This window comes from Cephus cinctus, unplaced genomic scaffold (assembly GCF_000341935.2).
Source record: "Cephus cinctus unplaced genomic scaffold, Ccin1 Ccin1_scaffold0847, whole genome shotgun sequence".
NCBI classification, from domain to species: Eukaryota; Metazoa; Arthropoda; class Insecta; order Hymenoptera; family Cephidae; genus Cephus; species Cephus cinctus.
Window position 1 is genome coordinate 92,957 of NW_014333434.1, and position 16,362 is coordinate 109,318.

The window sequence follows — 16,362 nt, forward strand, 5'->3', positions numbered from 1 at the left end:
TAGTAAGAACTATTAGCTCATGGACATATAGCATGGACTACGCGATTCCTAGTTGAAACTCCTTAAAAAAATGCCCGCTCGAATAGACAAAGAGGGACTAAGGTGGCGGCCAGTAGCTATCCTTTTCTAATGCTCGCATTGGCTACGTTTTCTATACTCTCGTACTACGGCTGCTGATTAGAAAGAAACAGAGCTTGGCCGCCACCAGTCGCCATCTTTTTCTATCAGCCGACTATCTTTCCTATGCTTGTGCGTATTCCATGCTGTATATCGATGCTTTAGGTATATTTAGAATACTTCGAAAAGCTTAGAATGCTTCATCTTTCACTTCCTTTTATAATAAGAATTCATTTGTTCTTTTGCGAGATCAAGATTCCAGATGATTCGACTTCGACACGGTAGACGTTAAGGTCTGGCGCGTTTCGCTCTTTTGACGTTTATTTACGCTGCGGAATTAGTAATAATATTTTTTTTCGATCCGCCCCTGGGAATCCTCGTGATACACTAACTTTCCGTCTTTCATGTTGCCTACACCAGAACAGGTAGGTTAGGTTACCTATGGCTGCTTCCCCCGAAACAGGAGGGTCGTTTGATTTTACGAGCAGCTTGTTGACGAAAATGTCCTGGCGATAAAAACTTGCGTAATGCTTTGCCATCACGTAGAGATGTCATTCATATATACATATATGTATATATTTATTTGTATACACACCCTAACCGGAAGTACCACTCTCGAAATATGCCGAAGAAGCGAAATCGCAAAAGTGATAAACAGCTCGAATATAGCCTAAGGGTTCGAGACTTCGGTAACTGCCTAGCGTATACGATACTGTATATACCTACGTAGGGATGAATGTGATGCGTTAAGTGTAATGGATGTTTCTGTCGAAAAAAAGAAAATCACTTTCAGACAAAAAGTAATGACTTTATTGGTTTTGTATAAGAAACGAAACGAGGTCATTTTTTGGGTAAACGTAATAATTTTTTTTCGTATTATACAACATTGTCATAAATGACGTAGTTTAGTTACTATCTTAAATTATACTTTTTAGATAAAGTATTTTTATAAACAGATGGAAAATTTTTTATTTTCGATGTATTTAATAGAAGCTTGTAAACAATCCCTTAGTCCATTCGCATCGAAACCCATGTATATTGCGAACGTGGGTTAATGGAATTCGTAGCAGAACACTCAGCTACTGTTAAGGATATAGAATGAGAGAGAGAGAGAGAGAGAGAGAGAGAGAGAGAGCCGTTTCTGGTCCTCCTCATTTTCATCTTCCTGGAAAATTCACGGATCGCTTACGCCATCAGCGTGTCACGTCTCGCATCCGTTTCATTCCTACCAGCCGTTTCTGGTCCTCCAGCAGAACACTCAGCTACTGTTAAGGATATAGAATGAGAGAGAGAGAGAGAGAGAGAGAGAGAGAGAGAGCCGTTTCTGGTCCTCCTCATTTTCATCTTCCTGGAAAATTCACGGATCGCTTACGCCATCAGCGTGTCACGTCTCGCATCCGTTTCATTCCTACCATTCACTGTAACCCTCCGGTACACACCCCTATGCAGCAGTATATCTATATAGCAACACGACGTACCATTCCCATATTACAGTTTCGTCATGTCGTGATATTCGCATTAATGGTCGGGTTCAGGAACCCTGTCATTTAACAACCCCCTTATTTTTTTGAAGTACCGTTTAGGAAAAAAAAATTAATATCTCCTGTTTCGTTATCCCTTGAACTACCCTCTAATAAAAACACGATTCCGCTCTTAGGTAAAGATCCTGGTGAAAACTGTTGGAGATTGAAAATTATTCGATGGAAGAAAAATAAAAGTTTGCAGTTCGTCTGCCAACAAAATGTTAAACTGGGTAAACACGCGGGTACGCGGGGCGTTTGTAGTATAGAAATACGCAATGGCCAGGGCTCTAGGGGTAGGAGTGGCTAGTTACACAAGATATAAAAAGTATGACGAAATGGATGGGCGTTCGGTGTAAATATTGCGGGTGGGACGGTAAAACATTTTGGAGCGTAGAAAAACTCCTGGACCCATAGAATGGATGCTGCAGGACGATGCGTGTGTGCATCTATAGAATACAGGGAAAAATGTGGGATATTCGCTGATGAATTATTGTTGCAAAACAGTGGATCGCGAAATGGCAACCAGTATAGCGCGAATCCACGCTGAATACATTTGTTTACAGGGTTCCCAGTTGCCAGGCAGTCTCGTTGAAGTCGTACACGTGTAAGCGTGCGATATTTCTTTTTTTTTTTTAACATTTTTCTTCCTTCCATTTCGTCATTTACTTTTTTTCATTTTCCCGTCCACGTATCTGTGCTTTCATCCGTTCGCTCTAACTGACGGTCTACTGATCTGCATTAACCGATTATCACACTGAGCGATTGTAAAAATGGTCCTTCGACGTGGCAAACTTATTGGAAAATTCGTGAATTTTCATTTCGTTGCGTCTAATGGTGGCAGGTAAATTTTTTGCGTTAGACAAAAATATTACAAAAAATAATTTTTTCATTACGATTTTTCCACGTGACGTAATCGACGATCGAATTGCTTTGGTCTATTTAAGTAAAAAATTATAAAAATCACAGCTGGGATGGAAATGCATATTCAAGGGTTGCGTATTGGGAATAATAAACGAAACAAAAAGAGATAATCATAATCATAATTGCAATCCTATATTAAGCGCCTTATTCCCTAGTGAATGTGGCGACCGCATAGCCACCAGCTGAAATTCGCTTTAACGAAAGATTTTGCGATAAACTCGCCACCGCTGCGGCCATTCGATTACACGAGGTATTCGCGGTGCGATGAGGCGACTCGAGAAATATCAATTTAAAAATCCACTCGGTAGACCAGCCATTCGCCGGTTGGTCTCGTCCGGAATAACATATAAGGGCATTATATACGAAGCGGGTTTATTATAATTATTCTACCTATACCATGGTAGCCATCTATCGAGAAGATAATTGACTAATTGTAAGCCAATTTCGTAATCTCCAACGGGCTGATAATTAACGTACAAACGAAAAATAAATAGCAAACCGATGATTATTATTATACGCGTTGAAAAACATTTTTTTAATTTTCTTTCCTTTCCCATCATTCGCGGAACTCTCGTCACGAGCGTCCCGACGCCACATTCAATTGCCGCTTAATATTTGACTCGCGCTTATTTCAATCAACATCGATTTCATCGAAGCTCCCGATGTCGAGTTCTGCAGCATTTTGAACGTGCTGGCTACCTTCAAAGTGAATCTCAAATATCAACGAACGACTATACCTTATACGGCATCGCTTCATTCAAAGACACCAACTACACGTCCTGGGTTTATAGGTAGACGGAGGTATTTAGGTTGGCTGGGTCTAAGTATACCTCTGGTCGAGCTGTCTGCTATATAGGATTCTAGTAATTTTCTCTACAGTATCTAAAAGCTCCTTTGATGCGGTCGGAAAAATTGAAGTCACCGAAGACCCATCAAAGAATTCGCCTCGATTGTTTTCTTTCGGAATTTCGAGAGTGTCGCGACGCAGCTCGTGTACTTTGGACTTGCGCGAAGAATTAAAGGACATTGGATCCAGCTACTATATACCGCTCTATATCTATACACTATATCTATATCGGAAGAATATAAGAATAGGTACTCTTGTACCCCAAAATTCAAAGATCATTGTCTAATGGAATAAAATGAAAAAGCAATATAAAAGTTTAGCAACAAAAATTTTTAAATAATACTCTAGAAACGCGCGCGAATAATACAATAATAAAATATATTAAAATACAACAAAAGTATATCTAAACCGTAACTAAAGGTAGAGAGAGAGAGAGAGAGAGAGAGAGAGAGAGAGAGAGAGAGAGAGAGAGAGAGAGAGAGCGCAAAGAAATAAATTAAGACGAAATTCATTATTTTTTCTCAAAGCGACGTATCCAGCGGTTCCTATACTTCCTATAATAACCAGAGTCTTCCTTATGAAAGCGTTTCCGCCCGAAGCGCTTTTCTTCCATTTCTCACTTAATTACACGAAAGAGAGAAAAGGATGACATAATTCCTCCCTGGTCCCGGATATCTATATATAGATACATATCAACCTACCACGGTTACTGAGTTAAGAACAATCCCATGTACAAAGTTCCAGAATATTACACCACCATGGCGTTTCCCATACAGAGTAAAACTAACGATCCCTACTATATCGACCACCCTTAATAATCCAACAACCCACCTTGCCAGCCATATCAATCTTTTGTTTAGTTTACAACCCGAGCACCCTGTATATCATATCAATGACAAACACATGTAACACGAGTGCAGTTTAATTACCCTGTAATAAATCGGGTTCTTGTATGTTAATTGGATGATAAACTAAAGTGTCCTTGAAACGTTACGCAAACGCAAAGGTGCATCATAATGATAATGCCGGCGACGCCTAAACGAAAGACGTTTTACGCGCCTCGCATATTGTCCCATAAACGTACAAGCAGCATAAACACCCTCTAGCATATTACCAACAAGTCCACCTATAGCGTTGTTGCAGAGTGACACGTGAGACTATAATTTTTCTGTCATTGTGCTATAGAAAATATATTTATACTGTTTTTTTTTTCTTTTTTAATACCCCCACGTGAATTCATACACGAGTATTCCATAGAGCTATGCCTGCAGTGTATGTAACACAGAATTTACTCCCCATAAAAGTCTAGCACGGGCACTACGCATTGCGTTTCATGGCTTATAATGGTTCCAGGTATATTTTGACGATGAAGCCATCACGCATCCATAAATAAGCCACGTTAGGTGTTTGTTTTGTAGAAAGTAACGAGGCATTAAAAGCAAGGCTTTCATACTTTGATATGGTAGATCATATACGAAGTCCATATGTACGTACAGGGTCGAGTCATATGTACATACGTATACAGGGTTACACGGGACTGACGTACCACCTGAAGATGGTTCTACAATATCAATTGATAGAAATCAAATGGAAGCTAAATTGAACTGGTATAATAGTCCTGAATAACCACGTATAGATATGAAATAGCGACCCATCAACCAACATGGACGACGATCGATATGCTCACCTTATTTCTTCCTCCCACTTATATACGTATAGTCACTATCGTTCATCTCTCGTCGGTGCCCGGATGTAACTATGAAAATCTCCAGCCGTGTTAAAAACAAAGTTACATGGCGGAATCGATCCTGCCAACCTGAGAAAAGCTGTTGCCTATCTCTATGGGATTCTGTGGCCAGCCTCTAGGAAGAAAAGCATTCACTTCCCGTGTTGAGTATAAAGAAAGACACTTCCTCTTTTTCGGTATCTCTCTCTCTCTCTCTCTCTCTCTCTCTCTCTCTCTCTCTCTCTCTCTGTAATGCACGTACAAATACTGAAGAGTAAAAGCAAAGAACGACGTTGAAATGACAAAATACTCATTTATACTCGTCAACGGAGTTAGATTTAAGTTTCGTGGGTAAGGGGAGTGCAGCATACGGGGGTGAGTTTTATGAGCGATGGCTTTACGGGGTGTAACACGTGCACGGGCAGCACGTAATATACCAACCAGGCAGGCAGCTATGGAACGTGGAACATACTTTGGCACGCGTACACAGGTGTGTACGCTAGCGGTATATTATATATATATATATACACCCACGTATGCAGGACGTCAAGAGTGCCAGCGGGTAGAAATACATATAGGACGATGGTTGGGGGATCCTAGAAGCCTGTACGGGGTGCAAGGTGTACCTCTTACCTACAGTGTTAGCATCGCATACGTCACACGCTAGAGAATTGGGCATACTACACGAGAGCTGAGAAGTAATCTATCACATCCGCGCCTTCGTTGAGGGACGCCAGGCGTCGTCCTGGGAAATTTAATTATCGTCGTGTTTTTTTAGCCCCGATACTCGACGGATTTATTTTTCCTTTAATTTTCGCATTTTCAATTACATGACGTGGATATGGGTTAGTGGGTGCTAAGCTGGGAGGATACTAGATGCTTAGGGGGTTGAAAATGTGTAATACACAATCGAAATATAATGTAGCAATATAGATAGGGATATCGAAGAAATGAAACTTTCGAGCAATCCTTAGATAATTGCAGGAATCTCCATTGTGTTCGATTATATCTGTCTAACCTAACTTATCTGTCCTAATCTAACCGCGGGCAAAGGGAAAGGGTTTCTCTTTATCAAACGGGACGATTTATGTTTTCGTTGAACGAGAGGCATTTAACGGCGAAGGAGTGGGTGCTGGAATACCGAGAGAAATTGGAAAACGGTCAAGATAGGCAACCCCGTGAGTATCCCTTGCCAGTCGACGAGGAACCCGAAAGTTTTGAAAAGTTCCCGACCCTGCCCGGAGGCTCGTCCAAACCTATGGAAACTGTCTGCTGAATTAGCCCTAGCGTGGGGTGACTGGGTTAGGCAGATGTCTAGGAAGCACGTGATAGAGAGTCTACAGAGAAATATATAGTATGGTAGAGTTGGTTAAGTAATAAAGTTATAACTTATGACATATATCGTGCATCCCTCATTCTCGCTAATGTTTACGGCCACGCGAGATGTGTGTTCCGTTCAAGTGTTCTGTAAACGCGTCTAGAAATTAGCACGGGAAGACCTACTTGTATTAAATTTGAGTATCGAGTCAATTTCGTATATTTTACGACTTGATAGTTAACACCATCCTCAATTACCATACAGACGAGATTTGGGCGAAGGAAACTGCACAAAGTGCAGGAGATTGCCTGACTGCACTTGCGTGTCTGATATCTTCGTAGAAATAGATAACGGTATGTAAGGGTAGGTAGTCTGTATTACTATATAATATCGGAGAAGATATATTTACAATAGCCACAGTCTATGTAGAGGTGTATCGTGTACAAATTTAATTATGAAATTTTCTTAAGGGAGTTAGCACGTTTGCAGTATTTGTTAAGTGCACTCCAATGCATTTACTTGCCCATCGTGTACCGTGTTATTCTAGTCAAGGTAAAAGCATTATATTTTCATAAGGTAACATTTATGCGCGTTTGTAACGTGCGATGACGTTTGGTGAAGATGAATTTCACTGATAGGAATAACTCTATTTAATTGAGTATCGTGTATTGTCAGGGTACGTAGGACGTACGAAAGGGAGATGGATGTTTCAGAGTGATCTTTTAAAAGAATATAGGAGAAAAAATGGGTGAACCAATTATTTTGAAAGCTTCCAGAAGGCAAAAAGGGGGACTGGTACCAACTTGGACATTTTACCAATTGAGTCAGACATTTTTTATATTTTCATATTGTGATGTATATTTCATATAGTGTACTATAATTCGCGTGGTGTCTCCTTGTCTTTCTTTTGTAAAGTATTACGTACAAACGTTACATAATACATTAGGGGCCGTACGACATGAAGTTTCGTGAACATAGGATTAAGTCTCGACGTAATTTATGCTCTGCGGCCAATGTTATCGCAACGATTTTAGAATTTTCGAAAATTTGCACGAAAGGGTTCCACTTTATCATTTTATTATACTGAACAACCCTTCTTATACGCCCTTCATCATTTTCAACCCCCATTGTCTCGACGCGGCGAGAGCTCTCTGATAAATTCAATTAACTGACTGCTCGCGTGACTCGAAGCCACGAAAGGGGCTAATCATCGCGAAGCCACCCTCATCGGTGCTTCTGCTATTTATCCGCACGCAGAGATATTCACGATATGTCACCTCGAGCTTTAATTGTCGCCGAGGGTTGAACGAAGTTGAAAATAAATTTTTATTTAGAAAATCGGTGTCCATTCAGAAACATTTAATTCATAATACTCATGGTGTTACGTGAGCTAAATTAAGCATCTATTATATTGTACGTGTGTATTTAACATGGGGGCTCGTAAGAATCCCGCGGAAACAACAAGGCGGATTCACAAGAGTGGTATAGCGTTAGCGATCGCAAACTGTATATAGCAGGTAACCTATTCTGTATAGTATGAATATCGTGGCGTATGAACACCTCGAACTCACAACGAAATGGCGTATTTGCTAATAACGGCTTAACGGTAAACAGCCCATATTATATTACAGCTATAAATTACAGTGCGCTGCGCTATATTTAATTTGCACTCGAGTGGCTGGCGTTACCGCCGCGCCGGTTGCGCTCTTGAAACTTTAGCAGTTAGTAGTTACCAATAATTATCCCTGGTGCGTTCGTTGCTCGCGAAATTATAGCGCAAGTTCGTCCCGGCGAAAGTTTCGCAATAGGTGCGGGTACCCTGGATCCACCTTCGCGGACCCAATCTCGGAAATGTTATTTCGCAAGCGATTGCATCAGGTCTTTCGGTTAAGGCTGAGCTTGTGAAACTGTCGAAATCAGCGAAGTTTCCTGAAAATACGTGATATAGAACTTTTATCCCCTTATCTCTGTCCCATCCGTTAACAAATGTTCTAGGGCGAGCATTGTCGCGAGTGACAATGAAACGGCTATGCACGACTGACCACCATTTAACAATGGGCTGTACCATAAGTACCTCAAGGATAATGCGAAGTTACTGGAGAAAAAAAATTTGGGTCGCTATCATGAAAAGCGGATCAAGGGATGGAAGTCTCTCTACCCTATCCCGTAGGCCCAGGACGATTAAAGAGTGAATATCGCGTACGTCTACTGGCTTAATCCGTAGCACGATGTATTTTCCAACCCGGTAGAGGACGTAGGTAGGTACCTAACAGGTACCTACGTTAAAGCGAGAGCTTTACGAGACAAAACGTCGTTGACGAGTGACGACGTCATGCCGAGAATAAAAGAGCGCGTTGACGTTGCGATGGACGCCTATCGTCGAGGGGACTAACGATGAAGTTCTCGAGAACCAAACAAAAAGCCGTGTTGTCGTCGCCCGATGAAAACAAAGGGTTATCTTTTTCAATAGGCACACGAGGCTCTGTTACCGCTTCAAGTGTCTCTTGTTTTGTAGATATCGTAAACTAGCATTCCGCTATATACAGTCTCGTAGCTGTGTACAGATACAGGTATATACTGTCTTCGACGTAATTCCCAATAACCCCGAGACAAAATCCAGAACGAAATTGCGGAATTTTTCTTCCGGTATTTTCATTCCCGTTCCCGCGATACGATACTACCCTTATTACCAGTCGCAGGAAATCTTGTAATTTTTCTTGATGAGAATTAAAGGATTTTACCATCATCCCCCTTTTTCATGGGGTCGATAAACGTAATACGAGTACGCGAGTTATTACGTATGTACAAATTTCTACCCTCTGTAAATTACAGAGCAGTAAGATTTTTCACGAGGGAGGATTTGCAAGTCACTCTGTTAATCAGATGGTCAGGTCTGTCTGCTCCTGTTAGATAGCAATGGGCTTGTCAACGTTTCAAAGGGACTGTGAACGGCTATGGTGTGGACCATTGATATTTTAGGAGGTGAACCGGGGATGAATTTTTGGGAAAATTATTGATGAGCTACGGTCCGCTCGTGGGAGTAGCTCCCTATCGTATTTACTTTACCTGTATATAGAGAGACTTGTTAAATATGCAACAAATATTAGGGAGTGGCTGCGATCACCATAACCTTTGTAGAGAACGCCATACCACCAACTGGCTCCCTATATACAAGCCATAGACGTTAGAAAGGGTGGGCGGAATAATGTTACGTCGGCTATAATTCTGCCCCCACGTGCCCGCGGCATGTTTTATTAACTAATGCGCGACCTGAACCGCGAAACACCGTAAAGCGTCGTAACGTCGTTACAAAGCGTCAGACGTCGAAGATAACGACGGTTTTATATACTGCGTGAAGAAGTAACGTTCGGCACGCGAAATCGAGGGACTCAACGAAATTTAGCGACGTTATCGAAGGATAACAAATTTTGCCCTTTGTCAGAAGCGTCCTTATCGCGAGGGCAAATCATTTGCCCGTAATGAAAAAGCTTCGAAGTTCCATCCGGCGTAATAAGTTAATATAAAAAAGCTCTCGTCGGCCGAGCTTATGTATTTTTAGACCAGTTAAGGAAAACGAATCGAAATTTATATATCAAGGTAGATTTTCATTCCCCGGTTACGTAATTAGCGTAGGGGTGGATCGCTCGAAAGCTTAAGTGGCTGAAATATCTCGCACCATTCCATAGGCAGGTCAATTACTTAGACTAACGACGATGCGGGTTCAGGTTAAAGTCTCGAAGCGTCTTTACGTTTACCTTTTCTTCCGTTTGAGTGCGCCGATAGAAGACACAGGATTTTGACAGGCGTCGGGACGCGCAGTGACGTCGTTGCATTCAGCCCCCTCCATATACTCCAACAAAGTAGAAAAACCCCCATGTAAAATTTCGTTCGGAACGTAACCTGCATAATAAAGGACTTTCTTATCAACCCTACGGAACCAGACCGTCGGCGACACCCGGATATTGTGCAATATTTTGGACGCCCGAGGGTGCCCAGGCGGGTACCCTAAATTTGCTGTATATTTAATAAGATCAGAAAGGCAGGTCACACCAAGAGCTTTTTCTAGCGTCTATATCGTCTCCTTCTCTCTCGTTGCATAAGCATTTAATAGCATCTTTACTTTTATTAGCTCTATCGACCGCGAAAACCTCGTGGAAACCATCCGCCCATCCACCGCCAATTCCCACCTGTCGACTTCACGAGTAATTAATTTAGTTTTGCAATTTTCCTTCCGACGAAACTCTTGCACTCGCGCCTTTAAGTTTCTGCCCGTTTTACATCGGTCCCGATAATACTTAACTCCCACCCCCGTCACGCTACCACCCCCTCACTCTCCCGCGGCTACCCATTTCGAACGTCGAGATCCGTACTGCACTTTAAATTGCAAATACCATCAGGCTGTTTCCACTTTTCTACTTTTCAACCTTTTCACCATCCCTTCCTACCAGAACCCTTCCTGTATATCAAGAATTTTCGAAATTACATCGACACTCGAGAATAATCCTGAACCGCGTGGGTGGTGCTTACAGTAGATACAGGTAGATTCGATGACAAGAGTTACCAAGGCAGTGGATCTATATAGGTATATAGGGCTGATAGTAATGCACAGAGTGAAAAATGTTATTACGAGATCAGTATGTAATCACGTGGGGAATCTTGAGGGAATAACCAGAGACGAGAATCATGGGGTGGTAGGAAAATTGTAGAATTTCTGTAGGACGACCACGCCCTTAAAAAGGACTTTTCACCGAGCATCCCGGACGTGTCCCTAATCCTAGGAACGTAACCGAGCGTATCTCCCCTAGCCTTCCATCTACAGCGATAAGCCGCCCCGCGTTGGGAATTAGGGGTAAGCGGCTACTCCCTTCGTATATCTATATATGCACGCACGGAGAACGTGGCTGACGTGTCTCGTTCGCAAAATCAGTCAAAGTTTTATTGTACGACGAGACAATGGACTGCGTATATATTCGTACAGTTTGCGTAGGATGGGTCGATGATCGTAAGGAATTGTAGGGTCGAGTGGCAAATATTAGTACGAAAACTGGCGCTTTAGCTCGCCGCTCCACCGACGAAAGCTGCTTAAACACCCATCTGGCTCCCAGGCCCCATTCCCTCCGACACAATTCCACCCTGGCAACGCTGCCGTACCTTCCACTCAGCACTCGGTGGTTAAAAGCTCCAGAGGAGCGGAAACGCAGAGCACCGGTACCTTCCAGCTGGCTAGAACAGCCAATTCGTATATGTACCTACGTTACCTTCAGGAGCAAAGGAGGAGAGAAGCTTCGCTTCTCTACCTTCCCTCGTGGCTTAAATATACACAGGTATACATATAGTCTACGTATCCAGAGGCCAGTCCATGGTAATGCCAACTAATTACCGGCCGACCGGAAGTTAAAAGTGTGGACAAGCCAGCACTTCCAGCCAGCCGACAAGCGAGAAGCGGTGCACCCGACAATTCCCCTGGAATTAAAGTTCGCCACTGTGGTTACCGTCCATTAGGGCTGCGACGGTTTTCGAGCTGGGCAAACGTGTAAAACTCTTGGTACTTTAATCCTCCCCTGTCAACTCCTCTAACCGGCTTTTTTCGCCACAATTTTTTCAACTAACCACACTGACGAAAAACCTGATTACCAGTGTCCGCTTGCGAGAGTACGCTATGACGTAGACCGGTGACATTTATGACGATTCTGGAAGCGAAATATCGAGACGGTACCAAAGTAGGTGCCGTTGAGAATTTCCGAAAGAAGGCACCCTGCCTCGGTTACCAGTTGTTTTCTAAACAGCTCGAAGAGGTTGGTCGGTATGAAAAAACCATATGACGGGGTTGTAAACACGCTGGCGTCAAGGGTCGCCATCCGAAACTGAAATACGATACAAAGTTTTCCCTCGTGGCCTCGTACTTCCTTCTTCCATTCGTCTATTTCTTGCTTGTATATAGGAAGCCAAACCGTAAACGGCTACATGAAAGACGTTGACGTATTACGTGCAGATTCCGCGTATATGAATATTATGTAAACAGGATAATATGACTATAGTCAGCCGGATAGACAGGCATATCGTACGTATAGGAGCGACGTTATTTACCCGTTTCAAAGGACGCAGTATCTCTTTCTATCTTTCTCGTTCGAAAGTTACCACGCCGCAAGACCACTCCAGTGTAACGAGCAAGCTTCAACGTTCGCGAATATTTAAACGCGGCCATGTAGCCACGTACTTCTGCGCGTCGTCATTTCGAAGATGATCCTCCTGTTGCGTAAAAATGAAAACGTCGCGAACACTCGTAACGTAACTTTTTCATTTCCTCCCGACTTCCGGCTTGTGTCCTCATGTCCTGGCTTCTCTGGCTGGCGATACACAATCCTCCTGTCCTCCTGTCTCTACGACCCTTGCATGCTTGGCCCGTTATCCTACGTCCTCATTCTGGTTGGCTGGTCCTCGCGCGGCCGTACCTAGTGTCACGTCCCTTCGCGCGGGAATATCTTTTGTACGTGAGACTCTTGAATAAACATGCAGTCGAGAGTATAAAAGAGAACTAAGTATAGCGGACGAAGGCTGGGAAAACCGCGCTGTTACGTGTAAACGATGAAAAATGTTTTCAGGGAAGCCCCGCTGGCGGCCATGCTCGACGTAGAACAAAAGGAGGTGTGATAAGGCACGCGTATATTTTTAACTTAATTACCTTGGCCCTTCTTACAAACACAACCATCTCGCTAGAGGGCGAGCCTTTCCTCTTGCTGGTAGCAACAAAGCAAATAAAAGCACGGGCGATTACGTTTTGTTTTTGAATTACAGGCCGAAATACACACAGTGGCTTCGTAATAGCGTCAGTTTTCATCCCCCAGGTAGGTACGCCTGGAACACAAGACGACTCCGTCTTCAATCTGCATGGTATAGCTATACTTACCTAACCTAACTGCCTATCTAACAACGCACGGATCACCAACAGCTGACACCTGCCTGCTCGCCGACTGCCTTCCCTCGTCCTTTGCCATTATGCTAACGGTAGAAAAATATTCGAGAAAAACATCCCAAGGAATTTGATTCCGTCGAGTCTTGACGGGCGGGACGCGAAGTTACGACGTGGAAAGGTTTTAATATTTCTTGTTGAAAAAAAAAAAGGAATCTCCGTGAATGAGATTGTCTTGGCAATTTTTCTTTCTCGCGAAATAACAAAGGATTCAGCGGGAGCCGTTCATTTTTTGTCGATATCACGATCGACCGCCAGCCAACCGTTACCAGGTTTTAAGAAAAGTAAGACGAGAACAGTTGATAGGTGGAGCCACAATCCTTTAATTTGATTAATTCAAAGACATTTTCCACTCTCGTTTGATCCATCTGACAGCGACGTGGTGCGATCGGTCATATTTAACGGATCGTTTGATGGATTGTGTTCCGGGGTAGGAGACGCGGGGCGACAGGTTGAGACAATGGCGAGGGTGCAAAGAGATTTGGGACAGGAGGGAAGTGAAGTGAGTTGACGGTGGCCCCTTTGGGGGGTAACATTAGTCACATTCGCGCATCAGTCACTCTGACGTTTTCACGTGGGAATATTTAACTTGCTGGCAAATTACTGGCGTCGGACGCGCCGCTGTCGCGGGCAGAACTGAACTTTGCGAGCAACGTGACCCCCGGGGATAGATAAGAGTACGTCCTTCTGCGGACGAGCAGCGACTCTCCTCCTTCGTAGCCCTATTGCGAAGTCCTCTTTAGAGTACGGAATTCGCCCTGGCACAGGCTGGGAATACCGCGAATACAATACTACCGGGAGGCCATCTACGTACTTGGTAAGGGTGCTATTGTACTGTCGTAAAACGGATAACAAGTGAAACTTATTCTCGTTACTGGCCGGCCAAGAAAATCCATATACTTTCGGGACGTATATTCACCGACATCCTGCGGGATCTGGGTGGAGAAGGAGTGCGAGTATATATCGCGGCAGATACGAAAGTTGAGATAAACGACAGGAAGCGTAATTCAGCGATCCGCTTCCGCGTCGACAGCCGCGAAAGTTCGAAGGCGACGGAACAGAAGCCAACAATAAAACGGGTTTTGGTATTTTTATGAGTACCGAGGATGAGACGAGGCTGGGGAATAAAGTCGGTGACGAGTGAGTACGAGTGCGTACGGTGCAGAGAAATGACGGTACGTAGCGGTGAGAGGGAGACAGATAGATGGATGGAGTCGGAGGGGCGGAGGGACGGAAGACGAAGAGCCGGGAAAAAGCATCGCAAGCGAATAAACGTTGGCCAAGGGCCAAAGACTCGGTTGCCGCTGGCACTAAAACTTAATTTGCGTAATGGCGTGTTTAAAATCTGTGGTTCGGATTTGTACTAGTTCGATCACTGGCAGAGAGAAAAAGAAGTAATTCGCGTCATTGTGTCGATCAACGGTGAACCAGAGGGAGAGACGGAGTGGGAGAGTGAAGGAAGGAGGGAGATTCAAAATCGATCCATGTTGTGGAAAACGTGGGTAGCAAACATCCTGACGTCTTCGGCCTTCGCCATACATCAGGCGGGTCTACCTCATACTCTGATCCTTCCTCTCTAACTTTCCTGTCCTTCCGGTACACTCCACCCCTCTGAAAAAGCAACCCTCGTCCACCTTGATCCTCGTGGAGAAATATCCCGTCGGCCCACCGGAAGCTCTCCCTCCTCCGTCCCTCTCCCCCCTTCCTCTTCCCGTCATTGATCACCTTAAAGGGAACGTTCGATGAGCGCCGTCCAACTAATTGGATATTTGAAAAGTTCCTAACAGAAGAGAATCCCAGGACGCACGAGACTTTATCGAAGCTTAGGAAAAGGATGAAGACGAATGAAAATACGAGTCAAAGACCACAGTCAACTTTTATACGTAACGTTTAGTCCTGTCGGCAAAACGTGGTACTGCGCGTGGTGACGCAGAATACAAGGTATCGAATTTCGCAAACCTTCCACTAAAGACGCTCTATAGGTATACATGTATAATAGCCCTGAAGTCGTTAACATTCCCTGGGAAACAAAAAAAAAGAAGTTCCTTCGGAAACAGCGTCGCCGAGATGCGTCCGATACGAGTTCGTTTTAAAACGGTACGAAGCTCCGACAGGACGCACTGGCAGAAGTTGCGAAAGAGACGAGAGAGGGCTGAGAGAATAGGTTATGGACCAGCAGAGAAGGAACGAAGGGAACTCAGCGTTTGATCGCGTGGCAATTCTACGTCTACATAGAATAAATACGTAATTACATACATATACAGGTTATACCCAGTACATAACTAGACACACGTATCTACTATAGTTTATACTTGATATTCGGAACTACGTGAAAACACAAGGCGATTCGTCCCATCGCACTCTCGTTAAACGTCAAGCCGTGATCGGGCATTCCGAAGTCGGATGGGCCGCACACCGTGCGCATGCGCAGTTGAAAATTGAACAACTAAAAGTGCGTTTAACTGTCCGACACCGTAACTGATTCTGTTTATCGATTTAATGGAGTTCAAGGTGCAACTAAGACGAAAGTGATACGTGTGTTTGCTGAAATGGGAAATCATGCTCGGATCTACCTAGGTATATCTGTATATAGGGAATCCGTAATAACGTTGGGTCCTCGACTACGTCTTACGAATGCCCTGGATGCATCCAGGGATGACAAAGGCTATAAATCAGACGCTTCGCAGAAAGTAGACACGTAGGTGATTCTACGAGGGGGTGTAAAGAGGGGGGGATAGGGGGGGTGGGGATGTGTGTTACACGGTCGAAGGAAGGTGGTTCAGAAATCACTATAAATGGTAATGGAGAGCGGTCTCTCCTCGCCTCTTTCTCGAGAGCTAAGAGATCTCGGAAGTAGAGACAGTAAGGCGTTCGCGAATCAAGAGTGCTGGAGCGGTGTGGATGAGAGATAGAAAGAGAAGTAGGGGTGGCTCGGTGGGG

At 43.9% G+C, this 16,362-nt stretch overlaps 1 protein-coding gene across 1 annotated transcript in view; it reads right to left on the reverse strand.

Annotated features, from left to right (window-relative positions):
• LOC107270878 (sal-like protein 1) overlaps nt 1–16,362 on the reverse strand; it is a gene marked incomplete at its 3' end in the record, with an annotated part of 232,313 nt that overhangs the window by 70,920 nt on the left and 145,031 nt on the right. The window contains 1 exon segment of the mRNA XM_015746300.2: nt 13,135–13,307. Coding sequence (XP_015601786.1) covers nt 13,135–13,307 — 173 coding nt within the window.